This window comes from Accipiter gentilis, chromosome 2, assembly GCF_929443795.1.
Source record: "Accipiter gentilis chromosome 2, bAccGen1.1, whole genome shotgun sequence".
Lineage (NCBI taxonomy): Eukaryota > Metazoa > Chordata > Aves > Accipitriformes > Accipitridae > Astur > Astur gentilis.
Window position 1 is genome coordinate 7,952,160 of NC_064881.1, and position 26,808 is coordinate 7,978,967.

Sequence of the window (26,808 nt, forward strand, 5' to 3'; positions counted from 1 at the left end):
ACTCCCTATCCGAGGGTGAGACACAAAGGCCTTGGGAAACACGGCAAAAGCAACATCATTCAATTCTGCAGAAGGGAGCCTGCAGATCTTAGCCAAACCAGCATTTTCTAGGTTACCAGGCTCCCCTCTGCAGAGCTGAGAGCTAAGACCTGGTTCCTGCATGTTTGGGACTACAGCGGGAAATGTGGGAGCCAAGGAGCCCTTATTTCCAAGGGCTCTCAGGCTCTCCCCCACAATTCCTAGATCCACAACCTGCCCACTGGACTAGTAGGAAACAAGGTTTTATTTTACTGGAGTACGTCAAAACAGAAAACCTTTGACAGACTAACATTTCTTAAAGGAAAAAAAAAAGGCATTATCAAAAAATTCCCAACCAGCTTTAACTGGCAGAATGCACCTGTCATTTGATATATAACATTCACAGCCCCAGTGTGGTGGTTCTTTTACTTCACATTGATGTAAAGCAGGAAATAACTATACTGAAACTACCCATGTGTAAAACAACAGAAAAGAAGCAAGCCTCTAACCTTTAGTCTACCAAAACAAACGATTCACATAGCAAAATTAGAAGGCAGGATAACATTTTTGTCATTTTTGAACCAATGACAGATAGAAAAGAGGAATGTGAAAATTTATAGTAACTTTCAGGTGAAGAGATAAATAAAATGTAGAGGGAATCTGGTAAACAGCTTAATACAGACCTTCTGAGAAGACTATATGCCTCTGTCCATCACACAGCAGCAGTATACAGAATTCCTTTGTATTTACTTGGAAACGTGATACCGCTTGTGACTGCACTAAAACAGCAGCCACATTTTGAACACACATTGTTTTTTGATTTTGTACATCTCTTCAGCTGACACACAACTAACGTTCAGCCTCTAACATGATGTAGGAGAAGAGCATTCTGACAAAAGATGTAAGGGAAACCTGCTAGATTTCATGTACATGAGGATGCCTCTTTTCTTAGCATCTTTTGAAGTGACTGACATTCAGGAAGTGGTTGAAATTCCCTCAGTAGCCCAAGGGAGATGACCAACCACCTCCAGTCCTCTCATATTTGAAACTGCATTTCAAGGGAATTTAAACCTGATTCTTGAGACCACCACAGAGCCTGTAGATGACAGTGATGACAAAGCAACAAGCACACTTAACCACCATACTGGACAGGAACTTTTGCATGGTTTTAAAAGAAATCACTTTTGTGCAAATTGATATGAAGACTTTACACACTTATCCCCTTATCTCTTTCTGAAGAGTGTACAAATTGCTGACAGATACACTTTCACAGATTTCTTAATGAAAAATCAAATTAGCTGATCCTTCTTTGTAGTCAAATAACTGTTGGTCTGCTTTAAAGAACAGTAAAGCTAATGAAGATCCTTCCATGGCTTTGGCAGTCTTTAGATCTGGCTCTCAACAATCAAAACATCTTACAACAAGCCTTTCTGGAGTTATGGAGTAGTTCTGTAAGGTTGCTGATTTTTTAGTAGCTGAAATGAGAAATCCTTGGCCCAGATTCTCTAGAAATTAGGTCTGTAAGTATAATCTCTGATTCCTTAACATAAAAGAGACTAGCGCTTTCAATATGCTGTAGAATACCCATTTGCAGTACACCAACTGTATACAATATTATCAGGTCTTCTGTTTAAAGTGATGTACCTTTGAAGTACCCTCATGGGAAACAAAATATCCTTTTGGGCATATCCACACAATTCCTGTATTTCTATAGGGAAGCTAAAAACCTGCTATGTTCCAATTTCAGATGTACATTTTTGGTATAAATCTACCAATTATTGATATAACAGATGGATTATATTTCAGTCTAAACCACTAGGAGCAGTATATTCACCAAAAAGAAGTTTGCAATCTGCTGTACGTGCTGTCCTCCTGTGGTTAGAGATCTGTTGTCTCTGAAGTTACTACCCTGACATTTTTTGTGAGATCCAGTATTTACTTATAAATAAAAGCCAAAGTTGTCATACAGAGGCTTGGTCTTGATACTATTACACGCTACACCAGTCTGACTCAGTTCTGAAAAAAATACAGCTACCTGTTACATCAGATAATAGGCACATATGCACACCTGCTAAAATACCAAACTTTATAACCTGACATTTGTGCATAAATACCATCTTCTAGTTTAGGCCAATTAACACTGAAAAGGAGATCTTTTAGTATAAGACAGTTGCAAGCACATAAACATACAGGTTACTTTGTTGTGTTCATAGAGAACCTAATATAAATGTATGAACTCTAATATAAATGTGTGAATGAGAAAATATTTTAACTGTTACCCAAACTTGAAAAAAAACCCAGTTCCAAATTTTTCAAAGTGATTGGGCATACGAAGGTGAAGATGAATGCCTAACACGCCTCACTGACAGTAACCGAGTTTTTTCCAGAGGTACCACTAAGAAATTCTTTGCACGTTGGGCTCCTAATAACATGATACCTCCTAGTGCTCTCCTGCATGTCAGCTTTCTCCTCAGGTATCATAAGACCGGTCCATTTCCAAAATGAAATACTGCAAATATGCCACAACTCTTTCGTAATAATTTATTAAGCTCTAACACAATGTGTTAAAATCCTCAACATATTTATAACAGTATGCAATACCTAAAGAGCATTTTTCATAAAAAACATCCAAAATACTTTACAAGACAGGGTACACATTATCTTCCAATGAGATTTTTAGTTAGTGTAACACAGTGAAATGTATGACACGGAACTGTTCTACACTGCACCGTTACAAAGGATTCAGAAGCCTTTCCACAGAGTATTTTTTAATCTACAGACTGAAGCAGAGTACTGCACTGTATTGGATGTACTTTTATAATTGTTAGTTAGTACAGAATAGTGAAATATAAACAACCAGACTGGCATTTTAATGCCTGCAGCACTGTGTTTCAGTCTGGGTTTTGATATGTTTTGCTCAGTCTTGCAGTCTTGTGATAAATACTCAGTTGTAACACCTACTAAGGAATTCAGAGAAATAACTAGAAATATTTTCTTAAATGGCAGAAGAGGCTTTTTAAAATGTTCAATGATGTTCACATCACTTTTTTAAGTTTCCAGCTTTAGAGTACATTTAATTGAAACATTGAATGTTGCACCTTGATTATGACAACACCTAAATATATCCACATATATCTTAACATATCCATATTCCTGTCTAAATGTTAAGCAAGTGACACATTCCAATCAACCAGTGTTCTGCTGCTGTGCCTACATATGGGGCCAAGTCCCACTCCATTTGTTCAAGAGACCAGTTTCAGTGGGGCTAGTGAAAATTTTAAATTACTTACATGAACAACAGAAAGAATATCTCTCTAACTTTATCCACCTAAAACTCAAGTATTTTGCCTAAACTAGTCATCTAGGCATCTTTTTTGTTTCATCGAAAAGACAGGTATCTCCAGAAGTTGACTCATGAGACAGCTGGGGATGAACTTCTCTGGAACAGTTAGTTCATCTAAGTGCTTCACTGATTGCTGAGGGAGCTCAAGTCACCTAATTTCTCTAGCAAAATTAGGTAAGATTACCTCTAACCCAAATTTATCTGGTATTTCAGAGTGACAGAGAATGCCAGGAATTGTCATGCTGAACTAGCCTCTTCTGTGTTAGGTGGGGATTGGACACTCCAATAGCAAGCAGTTTACTAGCAAAACTCCAGAGGACTAGGAAAAACTGAGTCTGATTTAACATTGGTTCCTGTTTCCCCTAAACAAATACACTGAACTGGCTCCCTGTCCTTAAGTTACTGGCACAAACCAGCTAATCAAGTATCATTGCAGCAGAGGTCTCAGTCTAAGTCAGAATCACAGCATAAGAAAAACTGACATATTTACTACTTTTTTTTCAAGTTTACGGGCAATCAGGGTGAACATTCTTTTACCCCAGATTTTTTTTTGTTCCATAAAAAGGGGTGGTTTTTTTCTATATCAGAACTTATTTTGGAGGAGATTGTTTTTCTTCTAAATCCAATTTAAAAAAATGAAACAAATGTCAAAATCGCATTCCTATCTTTTGTGAAGACTAATTACTATGAGGTTGCTAGGTATTTTTCAATTTTTAGTTTTCGTTCTTTTTCAAAGCTAACTTCTTCACATTTTCCAAGGTTACTGGAAAAAGTGTAAATTCTTCCACCACTCACTTTTCCAAAATTGCCCGTACTTGCAAAAGTTACCGAAAAGAAAAAGTATCTGAGACAGATTTAAAAGACAGTTCTTAAAAATCACAGAAGTATTCACTGAACTGTTCTGTGGGGGAAAAAAGATATTTAAGAGCCTTAGGGAATTTTATTTTAAGGACGTGTGAGACCTAATGGAAAAAGTCAAAGTTTGTGAGACAGTAGCTTTGCCCTTTTTCAACCATGTTGCTCATCAGACTTGCATAAGGGAACCACTGTCAAACAAGGGTGAGATGCTTAGAAAGGGAAGTGACCAGTCAACAGTCTGGGATATACTACAAAGCAACAACTCTATTGCTATTTGTAGATCTTCATGTAACTGTTCTTCTGATAATTTTCTTAATGCTTCCCAGATTATTAGTCAAGATTATGTATGCATCCCTGTATCCACAGACCCTCACCTTCCTGAAAACGTTTATGCCCTTTCCAGCCATAAAAGGCCTGGAGGACCGAAAAGCCACGTGACTGCAAGGGCAGCTGGACTATTGAGCACTAAATTCAGTAAATAATGAAAGCTTCCTCTCTGTAAAGCTAAAACTTAAAAACAGAGGCTAGGTACCTATCCCGAGAAATCTTAACGAGGCAGATTTAAGAAAACATACCCCCTTCTGCAAACCAGTCCCCACCAAAGTTGCTCAATCACAATATAGAAGCACTCCAAGCCACTAGACACATTTAAAACACCTCGATCAACATGTGCACAGTTGCAAACCATTAAAACACCTCTTACAGCCAATTGGCACAACCAAATGACAGAAGCAGTGAAGATACAGAGCTTAGTTATTTGTTATTGAGGCTGGCAATAGGACAGAAGGAGCTGGGATGAACAACACTGGGATCTAACTGAGGAACTGTCTTCAGGCATAGTGTGAATCTTCTTTGACACATGCACACTTGTCTCCGGACAATGAAAAGCATTTATAACTAGCCTTTTCTCTCCAATATATAAGAACACTTTGCTCTTTGGTATTATTGCTTTGTATTACAGTACTGCCTAGGAAGGAGGGTTTACTTTTGCTTAAACAAAAGGAAGAATCTCTTTGTGAATGAGAATTTAAGACCTTGCTATTGCATTGGGATGCACATAGAAAATATGCCATAACTGTGAAAAAGATACTGTAAGATGAAGTTTCAAACTGAATGCAGTGAGACTGATGATAGGAGATCATGAAGATGGGAGGAAGCAGATAGTAGAAAATGTAATTATTAAGTCATTTCATCCTCATTTGGTTATTTCTAGCATTAAAATTTTTCTGGACTGTAACTAAATAAATACATACCACATAGCCTCAGCAGCTGTCTACTGTCTTTTTTTTAACTGGCAGTTTTCTATAGATACAGAGGCTGGGACAAATCTAAAGGACAGATTTTAAAAACATTAGCAAAACAGGTCATTTGACCATTCCAGGGAGAAAATTCTTCTTGTATAGCATATATAAGTCACAAATCACTTAATGTATATAAAGGAATTCTCATTAATATCAGTCCTTGAGAAAGAGACAGTAAATTTTTTTTTTCTTTTGCTTATAGGCTAATGAAGAGAAAAAGAAAGAATTTCTTTAAGAACATCAAGAGCTTTAAGAAGTTCACAAAGTGCTACAGCATAGCGCAGGTGGAAGCACAACCTAGAGATCCCATCCAAAAGCCAGTGATTTCAGGACTTGACAAACTTCCCTTCCAATGAAAGATTCTGAGCAAGATCATAGAACTTAGTAAGAGAACATTCTCAACAGTCCATAAGCAAGAGACAATGGGAGAAGAAAAACAATCTAATAAGAAAAACTTTGACAGTGTCTTGTTGAGGGGTATGCTTGTGTCAGAATGAAAAAGGCACAATTACAAGCTGAACAGTCAAATGGACAAAGCATTTCCAATGTAGAAAGGGAACTCCTCCAAGGAGTATTTGTAACAAGAAGGTATGCAAGCTGCCTTGGAGTCCATGGACAACTATCTGTCATAAGTAGAAACAGATAGAAGCAGAATAACTATAAGCAGTCCTTAAAAATATTAATACTGAGAAACATGTTAATTAACAATATGAACACTCATTAGACTGAGTCTTTCCCATTGCCTCAGAGCTAGAAGTGGCCTGTTATACAGCAAGAACTGTCGTTTGGATTACAGATGGCAAATAACTGACAGAAGCAGGCTTCAGGCATGCTTTTTCATCTTTACCATGCAGTCTTACACTAATTTAACTTAGTGTTTACATTTTCTCTTCACTTTACAATATGACGCTGTAGATAGCTGCACTGCTCCACACACAGTCTGAACTGTCATATGCCATATATGAGATTATTCTCTTTTTCTCTTGCAACTAGATGCTCAAAATGTGGCATTCTGAACCTGAACAAAATGAAAAACTTGTGTTTAATATGTCTATAGCAAAAGACATTTCCTGTGGAGATTATTATCTGACATCCTATTTAATATAACAACAGTAGCACTATTGCTCCTGAGGAGATCATTATCCCGTTTTCCTATATTTGAGGGTAGCACCTTATTCAAATCAACACCAGCATGTCCCTTCATGATTGTTTTGAACAAATGTTATTATCCAGACAAAGTGATTCTTTTCCACTGTCAAAATGGTAAGTACATTTAAAATAATCATACAGTCAAGTGCCTCTGTCCATGGTAGCATTTTAACAAACTACTTATAATCAGGAGGTGATGATACAGTAAATTAGAAATCAGAAAATAATTAAAAACATCAAATAGATACGTATTACATTTCAGAATTATTCAAGACATAAACACAAAACGCCACTTATTTTCTTAGGAAGTTAATGGGAGCTCCTCCAAAGACTTCGGATAGTCTTTGGCTCATGTTCCTACCTGTGAACAGAGAAGCAGGACAGATTTCCCTTCAGGCCCAAGGGGGCTGAAATCTTTGGCATGAGCTCCAGTGCCTTGTCACTTCCATTCATGGGCAGCAAAGTCAATATTTTAGAGGGTAATTTGTTTGTTTAAAAAGAAATAAAGCCCATCATAAAGTGTCGTGGAACATAATAAAAATAGTGAATATTTCTGAACTATAAAGATTGCTTATTTGGATCATGTTCATGGTAACCTCTGTTCCTTTTCCCATCCCAAGAATAAATTTGATCCTGCAACCTTTATTCATATGAAAGTAACATTTGCAAAAGTGTGCTGAAGTCAAGCCAACAACCTAGCTCTTATGGGTCAGACTGTAAGCCCCTTATTCATATTGCAAAACAGTTGTGCAATGTTTCCAGATGACAAAAAATGAGCCAGTTTACATAACTGCTCATCAGTGTGAATAATGACAGTAATGAGGCCATAAATTGGAACAGTGAGGAGACTTGCTAGCATCAGCTAATTTTGTAAGTATTTTCAATTGAAAGTACAGCAAAATAAAAATATTTGGCATCGTGAAAGCTGAACTTGATGTTGCTGAATTATTTTCAACCAAAGTGAGTAGATGCAATTTGATACTACTTAGTGTATCAAGGAAAATATTTACTTTCTGTTTTTCTTTATTTTGGAAGGCTCTACAATCTGACATGTACATCACCAGTCAATCTTTGGCACTTTTATCTGTACAGCTGTCCTTTATTCTACCTGTCTCTCTTCACCTGTGTTTCCTTTGTTCAGAAACGGTGTTAACCCAATGTTTCAAATAATAAAAACATGCAGTCAATTAGAATCACAAACACATACAAAAATTTAGTTTCTGTCTTTGCTTTTTGTGTTATCTGATAGTGCTTTTATCCTACAAATAAACTTGATATTTTGTTCTTTAAATTGTCAGCTAACATCTTAAACAACATATGGAAATCATAAGTATTCTGCAAAGACTGCAGGAAAGAGAAAGACAGAGAGAAAGAGAGAAACAGTAAAATTCAATCATCTCCAGTAATTTTTTAACGTAATCAATGGGTTTGCAGATGATTCATTAAAAAAAATGATATGTTTAATCACTAAATGATATCTATTTGTAATGATGAGGTGATTTTATTGTCATCTAGAGGCCAGAGAGATAGCTAAGATGACACATCAAACATAAGGTGTGTAGCTACCTAGTTTCTTCTGACTTTCCTGCGTTTTGGAAATGCAAAAGTTTTTTTAGAGATAATAAAGCTGCCAACTGGTGAGAAGACTTATTATTTACCCATTCCTGTGCTACTGAGTAATATTAAAATATTAATATCTAAAAACACTGGCAGTTGTATACCATCATAATTTCCATGGGGTTTGGTTCAATTACAATTACTAAACCACTGGGATGCTCAAACTGTAAGCTTGATGTCTGTGTTTTAAAACGATTTAATGTGTTTTCCACACCTATCTATCAACTGAAAGATTTCAAAGGAGTAACTTTTACTGATAAGTAATAGTCTAAAATGTAGAAGGAAAAAACCCAAAGCCAAAACCATTGCCAGTGTGATGTTACTACACTGGGCATTTTCTTGGTTATATAATTTCTCTAGCAGGATCTAACTTTTAGAGAGCTCATAGAAATCCAGTTAGCAGAGGCATTTTAAAGAAAAATCCATCTTACTGCAAGACTTTTCCAGGCAAAAATCTCTAAGTGTAACCTGAAGTAGGAAATAAGTCACTATATATGCCATCATTTGGTTTCCCTCCTTATGCCTTGCTTTCTTCTTCTTTTTCTATACATCCATATTAGTTCATCTTCTGAACTCTAGTGTCTCAAAGCATTTTTAAACCAGTGAACAACGGGAATAAATTCAGGAAGAATGAAGGAGGGAAAAAGAAACCTCTGACCTGGTATTACCAAAAAAATAAACAAACAAAAAAAAGACACTAAGATGAAAACAAAATAGTGCCATGGATTTACATATGGGGTTTTGATGGAAACTAGGGCTGGGTTTTAAATCAAAACTCACCATCTCAAAACCACTTCTTTTCATCCGCCTGCAGGACTTGAGGTAAGTACGTATGCGTTTTCTGGCACGCTCTTGATACTCAGGGAATTGTCGCCTGCATGAGTCAATGATAGCCTGGATCTTTTCTTTGGGCTGCTTAGAGATTGGGACCATTCGGTCCAAGTTTTCATCTACAAACAGCCTGACAAACATCTGTTGGCAAGAGGGAGACAGAGGAGATGGGTTTGGAGGGCAGCTCTCTTCTCTTCCTAGCTTCCTGTCTTGATTACTGATAGGAAGACATTTTTTTTTTATCCACTGAAGAGCTTTGTAATGGGAAGCCAGAAATATTAAGCAAACAGTTCTTTAAAGGGTTATTGGGGGGCGGGGGGGGGGAAGCTGATTAAAAAAAAAGACAAGAAAAGAATAGTCTATAGGATACAGAACTTGTAAGATAAACCAGAACAGATTGTGAAAATAGGCACTACTTAACTTTCATTATTAACAATAAGCTGTGATTACTAATCATTTTATTGAACTGACTCTCACTTTTTCTTTGTTTGAACAATTGCTTGTGTTTTCATGCATAATTACATACGTTGGGAAAGCAATAGAGAACAGCTGACCACCAGAATGGTCTTCTGATAAACTAGCTACAGCCCCTTTCCATTCAATGGGTGAACATGCACATACACACAGCCACATCCACACACACAGGAGCACATGCACACATACAGAACAAAGCTTTGTTTGCCTCACTGGTAAAGATGGCACTCTGCCTTAAAATTCTAAATAAAACACAGTAAATCTGTCATCTGTTGGCAAGTGTTTAATATGCATTAAAATAATAATTGAAATAAATTCTGCAAATTAAATTAATGTGCCTTTAATTGTCAAACTTACTCATAAACAACAAAGTAAAAGGAATAGTAAAAGTAAACAAGACAACAAGTGCAAGAGGACTTACGTTAAAAGCTTTCAGTCGCTCAGCTTCTACCCCATCTGATTCATTAACCTTCTCAGGATCTTCCTGCTCATCATGGTCATCCTCATCCTCATCTCCTCGGTTCAGAGACAGATCTTCAGCACCTCTGCCTACACTCTCATTCTTGCCAGAGTCATAGCTTGAATAGCTATGAGCAGGAGACTGAAAAAAGACAAAAAGAATGTTTGTAAAAATTCACCATGGAAATAAGGTCTTCTCATCAAAAATGCTTTATATATATAAATATTTAAAGAATTCCATTATTTCTTTTTATTCTTTGTTCAACATAAAGTGCTCATATTCCTTGTAAGAGCGAAGAATTCACAATATTAATTTCAGTACTTTCAAAAAAATGACCAGCTGCAAATTCAGTAAATCAATTAACAAATGAATTACCTATGGTAATTACAGTTAACATGAGGTCTTTGCCATACAGCCTTGTTTAAGCACTACATGCAGAAGTTTCTTAAAAATACCAACTTCTTTGTATTAGCCAAGATGTAAATAAGGGGCAATTGATTTGCACAAAACTGTAAAGGATTAAAAATTGCACATTTTAAGGCAAAGAAGATTTAAGTAGGAAACATTGATATTCATCCAATCAATAATCAAGAGCTACAATAAGTTATGCAAAACATGGAGATGATTATGTTCTGGTTTCACTTGCAAAACTCCAGAATGAAGTAGAGATGTGTAGGTTTGTTAACATTTTGAATGATCTCCTGAGAATCATATAACATGTCTCTTTGCATATCAGCATTCAGAACTTTCCCCTGAGCTGAAATTCAGCTTGCTGGATAAAACAGATGACCATCTCATTAAAGTGTATGCACTTGTAGGACCAAAAAGTTTTCAATTACCAAAAGTCAATACTGTGCATTTTTCCTTGCAATATCAAGACTTCAGTTACCTGTTTCCTCTGTATGCACTTCAAACTGCAGACCACAAAAAGACATCAGTAATAAAAAGCCTTCTACAACTTAACACTTTAAGATCATAGCTTTCCCCCAGTCACACAAACATACCGGTGAGTATCTTCGCCAGAACCATCAGATTCACGTTTAGATAATTCAGAGCACAATTTTTCTTCTATAATATTTTAATCCTGTAGTATTTCAATGTTTTCCTCTCTTGCTTCAAAGCATACTGTAGTCTATTAACTTCAGAGAGTCCTGAATCAGGTATTACATGATGAACTTCACATAATTTTTTTAGGTGCCTCCTGCCTAAATGTCACCAAAAGTCAGGAGCATAATGCCTCAATCAAAAATACATTTCAAATACGTAAAATCACATGCCTTGATCTACATTCTGAGCTTCCTAAAACTGTCTTTATTCCAGGGTGTTTTCACCAATCACAGAACGTAGCTGGGCAGTGAGGTAGGAGGTAAAGGCCATTCATCTTTAAGGTATACTTCTTGCTTTATATTCTTACTCCAACTTCTTTTTTTCTTTCCCTATTTTCATTTCCATCTTATGTACACCATCAGTTTTGGAGTCACTCCTATACGTTTCCTTGCCTTGCCTTAACAGCACTCATACTCCAAGCCTTCCTTTTTTATGTATCCTCCCCAGACTATATTCTCACAGTACAAATTCCCTGGAGTTCCACTTAATAATCCTTAATGCTCCTAACATCAGAACTTTCAGCCTCTCTCATCCCCTTCCTTGAGTCTCTTCACCCTCTAGACCACTCTCCATTCACTAGACCTTTATAGCAGACACAGAGAGAATGAGAAAACATCAAAAGAAAACAGAAGATCCAGCCTCTAGATACAAACACCTTCAATAAGTAGCAAGCTCAGCATCACCTCTTCTCTTCCTATAGCCTATGACTGCCCAGTTACGAGGCAAGAAATTAGCCAGGGTTCAGGATTAGCAGGTTATGAGATAGCATAGGAAGATAAGACTTGGGAGAGCAGAAAAAAAACTTGTTCTTTTCTCGACACACTGGTATTTTGTTCTGGAAAGATGATGAATATCTACATCGCTGCCAATTCAGATAACTCTTCCTTGCAGGAGATGTTGAATCCACTGAATTATTAGGCTCCTGAAGAATACAGTTCCATACTGATAGGAGATGATGGCTGTAACTTATCAAGAGTGTCTAGCATACATAAGCAACAGCATTTAACTGGCCAATGTCTACCAGAAGTGTGACACCTGCAGCCTGGTAGCCTGCTACGAAGGAATAAGAAGACTGATTTTCTTTGATGCTGAAGAGGATCCCAGATGAAAATTTTTTAAAAAAGAAAGTTACAATTAATTAATTGTTACAATTATTGAAATTGTGTCCAAGTGCTATGCAGTAATAGATCTGACCTAGACTGCCAGACTTGTTCTTTTGTACTTCTTCATTTCACCTTGCACCACAGCTATACAGCATACAGAGGGCTTCTAGGTAATCAAAGAGCCATTTCGTGTGCTAGGCACCATATAAAGCTGTAGAAGCAACTGCCCTGAAGAACCCTACTGTCTGAAACCCTTGTTCTGCAAACACTTGATTTCGCATGAGTCATTTCATGAGACTAAATCCAATTAGACTACTCATGTGCATGAAGTTAAACAGATGCAAAACTGATTTCAGTATGTACATATGTTTGGGCTGGATGCCAAGATCATAAATTATGCACCAGGATTGAGATTTGCTTTTGTGAAAGAAAGAAATTCAGGCCAAAATGGATTAGCTATGTCTCTCAAAAATGCAATAGTAATATTTTTATTTTTTTTTTTAAAGAAAGCATCGCATAGAGAGCCTTCTCCAGTGTCTTCTCCAAAACATTTATTTCAAGAACAACTTTAGCATCTTAAATGAACCGTGGAGAATAACTATTTGAGAAAGTTGCATGGCAGGAATCTGTATTTATTCATAGTGGATTTGAAGACTGTGTACAGTACCAGGAAAAAAAGGTGGGGTTTTTTCCCTAGCTGTTGCATCAGCAAACTGAGGGAAGAGGTTACAAAAGCTCAGTTAAGAATAAAATTTCTACCTTTTTATATTTCTACACAGATGAATATTGAGTCAGAGAAGGAACAGACTGTTTCTCTCACTTGTGTTGACTCTGCAGTTGTGCAAAAGCTGAGAAGCATTTTCTTTTGGTACTCTATTAAGCAGCTGCAGTGCTAAACAAACATGAAGTAGAAGAGCAGAGGACAACTTTTCCTGAGTAAGCGTTCCTCAATTTTAGGTCTTGCACTGTCCTTTCAAAAAGCTTCTCCCACCTTTGCCAGACAGGAACCTGCTCATTCAGATTCCTGTACACCCCTTGACACATATAATTTAATGGTCCTGCAGTGAACTAGACTGGAGAAGTGATCCCAGTTAAAATGTTTTGGGGTTGGTTTGGTGTTTGTGGTTGTTTTTTTTTTTTTTGCCAGTCTGTTTAAGACCAGGATCAGTTCTTGGCTCTAGTTCACCACCTGAGTGCTGACAGGAGAGTGTGAGCATGGAGGGGATAGAGGGAGCATGCACATCTCTGTTGACAGCAATGCAAGATTAAAGCAATCATGGAGTGGAAGCATTAGTAGACACAAGATATTTCACAGGTGAAACCTTTGTGCTTAACAAATGTGGGTTGGAAAAGAAAGTGACAGCAAAGTATAATGAGAAATTATTCAAGGAGAACAAATGAGACTAAGGCCAAGGCCAAGGCCAAGAGTATTGCATCCCCCAAACATTTAGACGATTATAAAGTTGTCTTAAAAATACTGAGATGTTGATAGATATACTCTTGCTGCTTTGCCCTTGCCCTTTTCTGAAGGTTCTGAGTTCATTATTTTAATCTCTTCCTTGCAATAATAAGTATTAGACACTTCTGCTTTATAAAAATGAAAGTAAAGGTTCTTGCCTAACAACCTGCTTTCAGGAGCTTGTGACATGAAATATCAACATCTTTCTAATACATTACAAGTCAGCAACAAAAGTCACCTGAAGTAAGGTCAAATAGTACTATAAAAGACCTGGAAGGACATCACAGTGTCACCTAGTTCATCTTGCTGCCATAGAACAACGTCAGAGGTCATTCATGACCACTGATTGTCTGGTTGTTATCTTACAACTTCCAGTGACAGAGATGCCATGTATCCCCCAGACAATCTGCATCAGTGTTTCACTGTCTTCAGAATTATTAAAATATTCTTAACACCCACCTCTGACTTTCATAAACAGAACTAAGTCTATCCCTTTTTCATGTATCTACCACGTATTGCAATGGAGGACAGGTGTACCTGGAGAAGAGAGCATTCTCTTCCCTCTTTACAGGAATCTTTCAGACATTTCAATACTGTTGTCACATCCCCTCCCTTCAATCTCCTCTTCCCAATAAATTCATTCATGCTATGAAACTCATGTTTTCCAGATTTGTAATCATTCTTACTGGTCTGCTCTGGATGTTCTTTGTTTGGTCTGAAACTTTCTCAAAGAGCAACTCCCAAAACTCCAAAGTGTATTCCATTTGAGGTCTTTCTACAGAAAATATATTCATTTATTGCTTCACTGATTTCTAATATGCTTACAGCAGAAAAGCTTATCACTTTATTTGCAAGATAAAAGAATACCCCATACATGGCAAAAGACACTAATACAGAAACCCCACAGTTGCCAACAGAAGTCATGCTGTTATTTTGTGAGAAATAAAGCAGAAGTAATCCAGAATATTAATAAAGTCTACCATAGTGCCCCCGTGCCTGGTAGGCTCAAACACTGGTGCATAGCCATCAGACATGGTCTGTAGGATGATGTCACATGAACTCATTGCAGGAGGCTTCTCCCAGCAATGGACAGCAAGACACTCTTGGCTATCTTGGTGAGTATACAAAGAAGGCTGTTGATTACCCGACGAAAAGTTATTCAGCAACAGAAAGCTAATTACTGAGTCTGGATATTTGTAATGACCAAAAATTGGAAAAATCTCGGCCTTGTAATTTTTTAAAAATGCCAAAAGGGAACAAAAGACCCCACCTTTCAAGGAAAAAAAAGCCTCTGAAGGAAGCATAGCAGATTTTCTTTTAAAATGAAGTTTCATTTTTCACATTTACATTGCATTTTACATTTACATTTAGTTGAATAGTTTTGCATTTAGTTGGATAGTGTGTAACTCTTTTCAGTTGTTACATTAGTCACTCATAAACCACAGCACTCCTGTGAGCTGAAGAGATTTGGTGATTTGAGGAGTTGGCAAGAGAGTAGCACGGGTTTCCATACTGCATAGAAAGGAAAGGAGTTGTGAGGTAGGCAGAGATGAAAACACTCTGCTGGCTATAGATGATTCTCTTCTAGAAATCTGCCTCCACATCCATAAGAGTTACTAAAAATATTTTTTTTAATGAGTAAATAAAACCACAATCTAAAGCTGACAGAATTCTGCTCGTCCCCTCAGTTGTACCTCCAACCCTTTTGTTCGTCTCTTTCTACATCTCAGTCTTTCCCGCTGTACCACTGAATACACAAAAGTCCACAATTTAGCAATTACTCTTGCAAATTAAGTGTGCTTTTCTGCATATTTTCCCATGTGCTATTGTGTATACATATTTTTGTAGAAACCATTCCTATGATACAGAAAGGGATTAGAAAATTCTGATGACACCAGATTTGATTGCTTTGAAGACTTCTTTTTTCCAGAATCATCAATTAAATTAGAAATTTATTTTAATTTTTTATTTCACATTTACATTTTTAACTGATGCTATATATGACAAGCTTTTTGAAAAAAAGTATAACAAACACACTGGTTTTTGGTGCACTGTCTGCGAGTAAGAAGCATGCATTTTATTTGACACATAAACAACATTAAAAGTTTAAGCCTGTAAGGTTAAGGGAAAATTTATGTCCTATATCTTCCCCTTAAAATTATATTTGAAATGAATATTGGATTCTTAAAGTTCCACTTTCTTTTCTGCGCAAACTGTGAGTATTCCATATTGCACAGAACTTGTCTACAGGAGGTAGTGTTTTCTTTTGTACATTAAATCTATAACATATTGCCGTGGTTTAACCCAGCCAGCAACTGAGCACCACGCAGCCACTCACTCACTCCCCCCCACCCAGTGGGATGGGGGAGAAAATCCGGAAAAGAAGTAAAACTCGTAGGTTGAGACAGGAATGGTTCAACAGAACAGAAAAGAAGAAACCAACAATGACAATGATAACACTAATGAAATGACAACAGCAATAATAAAAGGATTGGAATGTACAAATGATGCGCAGGGCAACTGCCCACCACCCGCCGACCGACACCCCGCCAGTCCCCGAGCGGCGATCCCCCACCCCCACTTCCCAGGTCCTATACTAGATGGGACGTCCCATGGTCTGGAATACCCCTTTGGCCAGTTTGGGTCAGGCGCCCTGGCTGTGTCCTGTGCCAACTTCTGGTGCCCCTCCAGCTTTCTCGCTGGCTGGGCATGAGAAGCTGAAAAATCCTTGACATTAGTCTAAACACTACTGAGCAACAACTGAAAACATCAGTGTGTTATCAACATTCTTCTCATACTGAACTCAAAACACAGCACTGTACCAGCTACTAGGAAGACAGTTAACTCTATCCCAGCTGAAACTAGGACACATATGTAATAACAATAACACATTAGAAAACATAAAATACATTTGGCACATACATGCCCTTTTGGTATTAAAAAAGTTGAAACTATGAATTCAAATGTTCCTATCTTTTTCTCCTCAATTCAAACAGTAAAGCAGGAGTCACAACCGGAAAACTAAGGTTCAGGTACTATCCTAAGCAATCTTCTTTCAGCTTTTATAGAGAGAAGCCCAGGTCTCCACTATTTTTCATTAATAAACCATTTTTTTCCACAGTCCCTCTTAAATCCTATGCCTTTCTGTCTTTCAGACTTTACTGTTACTATCCTTTTTACACAGCCCCTTTAAACCTTCATACTGTCATGTGTGTGGAACTTTACTGCCCATCATTTTTTTCTCATTACAGAAAAGACTGTAAAGTCTAAAATACAATTCCAGCATATCACCATTTATTTCAAGATCCAATTAACCTCATTTTTATAAACTTGTCACACATTTGCTCATCTTACCCTCCTCTTTGCATCTGACTATGACCAGCTTGCTCCCCTTGTTACACCACAACTGGCCTTTCCAGCTCCTTCATAAAATTCCACACTTGATAATGGGAAGGTGTCACTGTGTATAATTCTGCTATTTGGAGCATGAGGACAACAGCATTTTCACTGCAAGAATGGAGAGCTGAAATCTAGGGTTCATAGGTTTGACTCTATCAAAGTGTTATCTAACATGTAAAGTGGAGTAGATTTTATAAGACATTTCTACACAAAACCTGTATTACACTGAAATATTAAAATATCTTTTCTGTTTCCTCTGTGTTAACAATGTGAGCTCCAGAAAGACAACTGTTCAGTTATTTATAATAGGAACTAAGAAATAAAAAGATTTTTCTCCTGAATTATCTTTGACATGGTCTTTTCTCCTGAGTCATTGTTTTTACAGTAGTCACTGAGAGAATAGTGACTGTTCTTAAGACTACCTACTCGTTCTTTCTCAGTAATTAGCCAGTCTATATCATATTATCTGTTTGCTTATAATATTCCTTTCAACAGAAGGACATTTATTACCAATAAGTAGAGTAAACTGTAAATTACCCAGACACATTCATTCCAGCAGGATTTATCTGGATAGATAGAAGTTTGGATAATTTAAAGATAAGAAATAATTGAAAAACCTCCTGAAACACAGAACTTCCTGTGGTATATTTTCTCCTTTTAGCTAAAACATAGTCTACCATAGGTCTATCCCCACTGGTATTGACCGACATTATTGAAGTACATCACCTTGCCCTAGTAGAATTAACCTCAGAAATTTAGTAGAGAGTAAAAACAGAGAGACAACTGAGAATTCTCAGTGAAGTAGAAAAATGAAGTATACTTAGAGGCAACAGTTTAACGAGCTTCTTTCTAATTTATCCACAAAGAATCTCTTACTACCTGATTCAGCACCTTCAGGAAGGCTCCTACTCCTCCCCCAGCTATTCTGGAGGGGGAGAATTCTTGAAGGGTCAGAATAAGCATGTCGAAACCTCCCTAGCCCACCAGTGTCGAGAGTACCAGGGCAGAGCCAATTTAACAGAGCAGGAGACTTGCCTACTTCTCACAGCTTTTATTTTACAAATTTGTTTTATTAATGAATTCTAGAACTCCTGTCACTGATGTAGGAAGATAGGTATTTTCAACCAAATACTAAAAACCCTAGTTATATAACCCCCAATAACTGGTCATGTTGCAAAATGTGACTGTTGCGGTTTTGGCAAAAATACAATGTCCTTTGTAGGAGTTGAAAAGTCAAAGCTAAATGGTGACATACGCAAATAAAAGCCTAAATTATTTTTGGCATCATACACTGCTATTATGAATCTTTAAAAGGATCTGACAAAGTTTCTGTGAATTTGAGAAACATATAGGAAAGCTCCATCACAAACTTCTGGATTTATGCAAACTGTGAACCAGTAGAGTATTTAAACATTTCCTATAGTACATGCAAAATCAAACCAGAAGATCTGAATGAAGATGTTATACTCTTGTAAGAGCCTACCTTACAAAAAAAAAAGAAAACCTACCTTATTATCAAAGGTAAGGGAACTTCACGAGTGGTCTCCTAAGGACAGCATTATCATACTTTGCAGGTACTACCATAGCTCTGTGAAGCGAAGAGCCTGGGAGTGCCCCACGTAGTTCTTGAGCTTTTGTCAAAACGCATCAATCAAAAACTTCTATTGGAAAACTACCATTTCTAATTTGGGGTGAAATTTTAACATTTTGCCAAGAACCTTTACAGTTTCCACCCAGATTCCACAGACTTCCATTTGTCAGGGTTTTTTCTTTTTTAAATGAAATAGCAACAGTGTATATGGGGATTAGGGAACATTTTTCTTATGAAATACAGTTCAGTCTACTAAGGTTCACATTACAGGCATGTAGTGAGCATTTTTGACCACCAATTCTTTGGTCGTTAGACAACTGGCTGGTAAGAGCTAAAAACTATTTTGCAAATACAGTGGGCTATTAATTTCTTCTTATTTTATTTAAATTGAGAATGAAACCTCTAATGCAGGCAACACATTTGGGAAGTAACTAAGATGGAGAATACCTATATAAACCTGAATATCACAGTGACAATCACAATGTAAGACTTAAGACTCTCACTCCTCTCTTTGCAGCCTGTCCTCATCTAAGTGACAGAAGAGTAAGACATAACTGAGCACGTCAGTAGGCGTACAACAGTCCAGTTTCATAGGAACTCTTCTGGAAGTAAAAGCAGAATCCCTGAAAAAACTCAATCTATCCTTCAAAGAGACCACTTAATGGCCAACAGCGCTACCACTATGGTTAGAAAATATCCTGAACTGCTGCTAGCTTTTAAAACAAAAGTAGTTGCTGAATACTAAAACTGCAGTCATGGCCTCTGATGTCTGATTTAGGTACGAAGTTATTGTCAGCAAAAGCAGGAATTGAGATACAGGAATGAAACGATTTCTTCAGTAGTAGTTTAAATGTCCTAAGCTTACTGTTTTATTTCTAGGATTTCAATTTCTTAGAGGTATCTGTATGCAGGGAAATAATGTTGTCCTAAATACAGAAAAGGAGGGTTTCTTGTCAGCCTGACATCATCAGATGCTCTATTTTAACCTTGAGCATATTGCTGCTGGAAAACCTACGTAGATTAAACCCCTTCCTCACTTTAGCAGTGAGGAATACAAACCAGGGAATATAAACTACATGCAGTTCACTGGTTTAGTCATAGGCCCCTTGTCAAACATCTACAATGAACTAGAAAACTGCCACAATCTTTCGTTCTTTTTTTTCCTCCTTTGCTCTTCCTTCTGTTCATGCCCCTTGGTTCAGTTTAAACCATTTTTTTTCCCAAGCTGCTTTCTCCTAAAACCTCTCATTCCTTTCTTTCTCTTTGAACTCCTTATGCCTTTAGTTCTTACTGCTTCATTCTCCTCTTGCATTGTTCTCTTGACTCTCATACTATTTCCTTCACATCTTCCTCCCTAAATTTCTTTCTGCTCCATCTTGCCATAAATTTAAGCTGTACACCAAAAGGTTCAGTAACCTGTTTTCTTCTTCAATTACAAACATGAAAGATAAGGCTATTTTCTCAAGTCCAAAAACTTGAATCTACACTGGGAAATTATGTGCTTATTTGTGAACAACATCCCTTGAATCTACAACTGTCATCTACAGGTGAAGCCCTCGCTAAGAGAACTACAACCACAGAGAATCTAAAGACTTTGTACTTGGCCCTTTACTCCACCACCTTTTCCTTCCTGCCACTCTTTACTATGACAGTTTTCTACTCCTCCATCGCAGCTCAGGTATATGAAAGCTTTTTCTACCTGCAAAGCAATGTTCCCAAGGAGCAAACACATTCACAGGCGAAGGAGTTCAAGTCATATCAGGAAGGCAGGAGTTAAGATTTTTTTATTTTTTTTTTTTTTGACACTTACTTTCACCCCATTCCCCTGTCTCTGTGTATCCCAGGAAAGCTGGAGGTGGAAGCTACACAGGAGGCTTCCAGGTTGTACAAAGTTTCAAAAGAAACTTCCAGACAGTAACAGCAGAGACAGATGTAGGGACAATAATACATCACCACTGCAGAGTTTGTGTGTCCCAAGAGAAGCAGCAGCGCAGAAGAGGAGCATTTTTCACTAGGTAAAGAGAAGAAAGAAAGCAACGAAGACGAAGGATGCCTCTGTCCTATTCTTGCCAGGACTTCGGTAAAAGAGTGCTATTTGAGGTCCAGGAACTCAGCAACTCCCTATAAAGGCTACACAGCAGCGGGTCTTATTAAACACAGAGTTACATGCTGAGCTCTGGATGTGTATTTTCTAATAAGGAAGGAGGAGCAGCATTTTTTGTCCTAACTCATATGAGTAAGAGCACAGTGCACAGAACAGAAGTGGGAAATAATGAGGAACTAAAAATGATGATCAGGATGAGAGAGGAAAATTGTTTAACAATGGACCTTTCTTGGTGTGCTCTTTCTGAATTTATCATAAGTTCTTCCCTGTGCTGATTTCATCTTCCTACTTTATTCCTACACAATGGCATTTCAGAGATTCTCCCACCTTTCTCCTTTCCAGTCTGAGCATAGCAGAAGTGCAAATGTTTGGGAAGGAGATTAAAAATCAGTTGGTGGAAGCAGTGAAGGAGGGAACTCCAACTCACCTGTCTCCATCGTTTGAGACAATTTTAGGCTCTCCCTCCTTCAGTTTGTGTTGCTTAGTCACTACAGTCATATGCCAGAATAGGTGAGAGGAGACAGTCCTGTCACTCCTTCTCTTCTGATCATGAGAGTCTGACCAATCATTTACATCTTCAGAAGTATAGATTAGAGGAAAAAAACCAGTAATGGTAACATATTGAGAGACAGACTCATGCAAAAAAACAAAGCCAATTGATTAATGACATGCATGTAACCCAAAATAATCTGTTCAATACTGAACAGCCATTTACAATTATCCCAGTAATACAATGACATACTAAAGATTGATTTCTTTGTGGAAAAGCTAGGAATGCAACAGGGGCACAACACAAATTTGTTGCATATGCAAGAGAGGAGCATATCACTTACAGAGAAGTATAGGGCACAACTAGAGAATGAAGGACTAGCTTGTTCTTGCTTTTCTTTTCTGCCTTTTGCTTCTATCTGCTTATAGTAGCAACTTTTTTTTTTTTTTTTTCTTTGCTTAGCTTCATAAAACATCTCTGGAGGTAAATCAGCTGGATTGTGTTAGCAACTAGCCCTGGGAGACAGAGGCTAATTGCCTTAATTATTGCTCAAGGGCCAGATGGGTAGATTTAGAACTTGAGACCAATGAAGAGGGGACAGATGAAGACAGGGCTCCTGAAAGGGGGGTGTGTGGAACTGGTCCTAGTTTGCAATAGTCTGAGTGACAAGGGAGCAGATGAGATGTGTGTAGCTGAAGCTGATGGAATAGCTTACTGATTAGTTCCCTACTTATCTACCACAAATAAATCTTTAGACTGATTTGTAAGAAATGCATGTAGTTTGACCCTCTTTGTTTAGGGAAGGAGAAAAAAAGCATTTATCATACAAGTAAGCCAGATGTATTGCTTGAGGTTAGCACATGACAGCAACCATAAGAAGATTGCAGTAGAGTTCCTCATAAAGGCAATCTCTAGCCATTGGTCCTCCAGACCAATGCATCCTTAGGATTGATACAAAAAGAGCACCAAGAAACAGAAACAACAAAAGAACCTTTCAGTCCTAAAGTGATGCTGGCTGTGCTCCTGCTAAAGATACAATCTGACAGTTGGGGGATTGGGGATGGAGGACAATATTATAAAAAGCATTAAACATGACTCCCAAATGAAAGGCAATTCCTGATCAAACTATTCAGGGAACCTATTCTAGCAAACAACGCAGTTGTGTTGAAGAGCAAATGCTCTTCCCCAGAAGAATCAGAGAGATCACAGTAGCCTCCTAACTCCCTACCAATATCATTAAGTATCTCTATTGCATCATAGCTTTCATAGTACCATCCTGAAGAAACCAGAAACTCTCACTGTAATCCATAAGTTTACCTGCCTGAGGTGGTATGGCACTTTCTAACTTGTGCAAACATTAGTATATATTTGATACAAAAGTGAGCTAGAACTTTTGGGTGGTCTGATTATAAATGAGCCCTGGGATTTTATATGCAGCCTGTTAAACTCTCAGGTTTGTGAGAATAGAATTATCCTGCTTCCTCCAGGATAGCATGGCATAGTGTAAGCTCCCTGAACAGCTGCTGTTTGGAAAGGAAATTGCACTTCCAAACTTGACTCCGTGCATAATCTTTGTTTACTGCAAAATGTTTCTGTCACATTGGTACTTAAAGCTCAGTTAGAAGGAACCATGCAGCCATCAAGCAGCAAAGAAGTTTCCAAGATGATCTAATAGACCTGGTCTCTAAAAGCTCAAACTTATTTACAACAAACAATAGTTTTAGCTTCTATTAAGAGAGATATTTTGAGTTGCAAATTCTAAGGACAACTTTGTTACATGTGTTCACTTTATTTTACTAAATCAGTGCACAAGGCTCAGCTCTTATCACCACCCAGCAATGGAGAATTCCCCTAGCAGAGTAGAAAATCCTATTTGGCAAAACTTCACTTCCTCCAAAAAACACATTAAATCCACATTGTTATAGAGGAAGAGTTTTGGGAGGAAAACCAGCTAGAAGTATACCAGAAGAATGGAATAAATCAGAGCAGGCAGTACATTTTCTCATATTGATATCACAACTCGATGTCTGACTATGGAGCGGTGAACAGCTATAAAAACTGCTTTGTATCTTGCTCCAACCCAAATGATTTAATCTTCCCCGCCCCGCTTCCCCTAAATTCAGGGAAAAGGGATATGATCCTATAGTAAGTCAGTTTATCGCATGAAGAGAGCTAGCTGAAAAGTTCTGATCCAGATCTGAACTGGCATAAAGCTTCAAAAGTTTGTGTCCATTTCTATTTGCTTTCTTATGTTATATGACTACTACTTTTTCCTTAGCTTCCATAGATGAAAAAACAAAGAGGAAAACAAAATAGAATCTATTTTTTAAAATAAAAATAAGTCATCCATATGTCTATTTTGAGAAAGTGCCCCCCCCCCCCCCCCCCGCCATGGTGCAGCTGCCTACACTGTGTGTTCACCCATTCTTCTTCACAGAGCTCTACCTGAGTTCAAGACATGCAGTGCTGTGATCTACAGGCTGAGATCCTTTTGGAGTATGAATGGGGAATATAACTCTCATCTGTTGCATTTTAATAAACCCAAATACAAGATGCAAAGAATGTGAGGGACAGAAGAGTTTTCTGTGAACACCCTCCATCATTGTCACTGGAAGTGGCATTGACTCTCTTCTGCTGCGTGGCCAGACCACAGATCAGGAAACCAGTAAGCAAGAATGAATTTTAAAAACTGAAAGGCAACTAAAGTTAAGTAAAGTTCCCCTTCCCTAGTGAGTAACCAGATTTAACAAACCTAAGTAGAATGTTCTCTTTTGCACATGCACTATCTGTGCAGTCTTTCCCTTAGTGTGCCAGACTTCCTGCATGCATCCAGCACCATCAGCTGGCACTGGCATCCCTGCAGCTCTCTGAACTTTCCTGCATGAAAATTGCTTTCTGCCTAGTGAGGTCCATGAGGGACGGATCAGAGCTGATTACATAAAGCAGAAGGTCATGTGGGGTCAAAAAAGCACCCATACACCTGAAGCTGGTTTAGCTGCTATGACTTGTGCCGTGATCTGTGTACCAAGAAAACATCAACAGTTTTTATCCCAAGATCTTTACTGGTTCTTTATGACTGATTAAGTCAACATTGTGTGTGTGTGTGTGTATGTTTGTGTTAAAGGTTAGGGTACAGTCTAAATTTAAAGATAGCTGCACAAAACAGAAAACAAACTCATCTGCTCTTCTTGTCTTACTGATTGTTGCAGGCAAGAGTTTTTAAGATCTCCTGATGTGCATCTGAAAAGCATCTCAGCTGGTTATCTAGATAAGCATTAGGAGCTATGAGTCTCTAAACATAAGATTTCTCAATGAAACTGTGATTCAGCTCACCAGAAGGAATTCTATGGGGTCTGGAAAGGCTGCAGTGTATTTATTTTGTAGCTACGGGATTACAGGCAGATTTTCTAAAATCCAAATGAAAACGTTATGACTCAGAAAATGGTCCCCAGATAGAAGGTTTTCTGAAACACATATGTACCACTGCAATTTTTAAAGGTATTTACACCATCAAGCTTTGCAATGCCAGAATCTATAAACCAGCAATGTTTACTTGTCTGTAAGGCAACATCCGTAATATTACTTTGTATATTTTGCTTTCCATTCCAACTTGCTAAACTACCTGTCAATCTTCTAGTCAACAAAGTAAATACAACAGGATTTCCTTTTGTAGACCCTGGGCTCCATTTGAACACAAGGATCTGTTCACATGTGGCATAGGACAATAATAGCTTTGTCTTCCATTATTAAAAAGTAACACCACGCAGGCAATGAAAGTATATAGAAATAGGTTTTCTCTGTAAATATGACCTCTTTAGTCTTGTCAAGAAATTTTGCAGCTCCAGTACTACTGTTTTAAAATGCATGTGATGATACGGGTTCAAGCTATTGAATTTTTCTATGCAGTAAGTGCTTTCAATAGTGCCATAAGCAACAAACAAAATACAGGGAAGTGACTCACTCTGGCAGTCACAGTTTACCTTGACGAGTCCTGTAAAGGAGTAGTTTTAATATCTGCTCAGTGATTCCTATACAGAAATATCCAGTATATTATGCTTAAACAGGTTTATCTTCAAAAAGTAGAACTGAAGAAACCTGACATCCTATTGACTTATGTCCTAGATCCCCAAGTCCTCACTGGCATGCCTTCTCCACTTCACTCCACATCTCTCCCACTTCTCACAAGGCAAGAGTTTGTGGCTTGTTGAGGGCTGGGAGAGTACTCATTGCCCAAGCAGCTTCTGCCTCTCAAAATGTAAGGCCCTCATGAAGGCAGTAACCTAGGTCTTTCTACTTGAGTCAAATGCAGGTTTTCACAGAACTTGTAGCAACTCAACATTGTCAAGGTTCCTACCTTATCAAATTAGATTGAAATTGGTCAATAGTTTTAAAGGTTAGGCAGGGACAGACAAACTGACAGAGCATAAAACACTTCCTTAGGAAACAAAATCAAGACAATGATCAGGACCACAACAAATATCTTTTCACATTGATAGAATAAACTGCAGCATATGGATAGCAAACGGATATTTCTTCTGGATAAAACTTTCCTTGTAACCAAGATTTTAGAGAACATTTCTTACCTGGGACATGAGTAAAGCAGGAACAGTCTAGCATAAAAATCTCTAAATAACACTTTGCATCTAAATGCATTTATACGGAAAGTAATACTTTGAAAAGATCTAACAAGTATCTTGCAAATTCTTGCTCTAGGTAGAATGAATTTCAAAGAGGTGTGTGGGAGGTATCCATACAGAGAAGAATCCCATACTTATTAGCTACTTCCATGACACTTTGCACATGTACTATTATTTTTCTGGATATTTGTACAAGTACGAATGTGTTCTGTGGCATTATTATGTAGTTCACAATACTAAATAAGGCTGGGAGATAATCTTTTTTTTAATGTATTTAATATAATTTCACCTCACAGCTTGACTGAAGGCAAGATGTATAAAGTGATGGTTATACAAAATGTTGAAGGCATGGAATAACTTTCACGAAAATTATTTGATAAGTTGATGTTCTTAAAAATTCATTTTTCCAAGTAGCTACTTTTATTTAACAAACCTATGAGAGGTTAACTAATGTATGAAGCAATATGTCTACACACAGCCATGTTCCTCTTAATGCACTGCCCTTCCAAGGCCCTGCTTTTAAGACATTATGTGTGACAACCAGACCATCCAGTAGTTTTTAATTGCTTATAAATTCTGCATGATATGCTTAATCAAAGTTCCACATGAGTTTTAGGACAACCCTCCTAGCTTTCTTTAAAACCACAAAAAATGAAGTTTATAACCTGAAAGCAAAATTTTCTATCGTTCAACATTCAGCCTTTCAAAAGTCAGGAAAAACATACACAAACTACTCTCCTTAATAGTGTTATCAGTGTGAGAAAACTACAGAGGAGCTTACAACCTCTTTTGCCAGACCACTCCCTTTTTACTGCCTCAGACTTCATGATTTCCAAGAGAATTCCCTGCGAGCCATCCCTCAGACAA

At 37.7% G+C, this 26,808-nt stretch overlaps 1 protein-coding gene across 2 annotated transcripts in view; it reads right to left on the reverse strand.

Annotated features, from left to right (window-relative positions):
* The window catches only part of NOL4 (nucleolar protein 4), a 196,963-nt gene that overhangs the window by 38,457 nt on the left and 131,698 nt on the right, over positions 1–26,808 (reverse strand). Inside the window, exons 7-8 of one of the 2 annotated variants that reach the window (XM_049827485.1) lie at positions 10,013–10,192; positions 9,067–9,258 (exon numbers count right to left, since the gene is read on the reverse strand). In XM_049827485.1, the coding sequence (XP_049683442.1) occupies positions 9,067–9,258; positions 10,013–10,192 (372 nt within the window). The remainder of the gene's footprint in view (positions 1–9,066; positions 9,259–10,012; positions 10,193–26,808) is intronic. The other variant, XM_049827495.1, reaches the window with a different exon arrangement.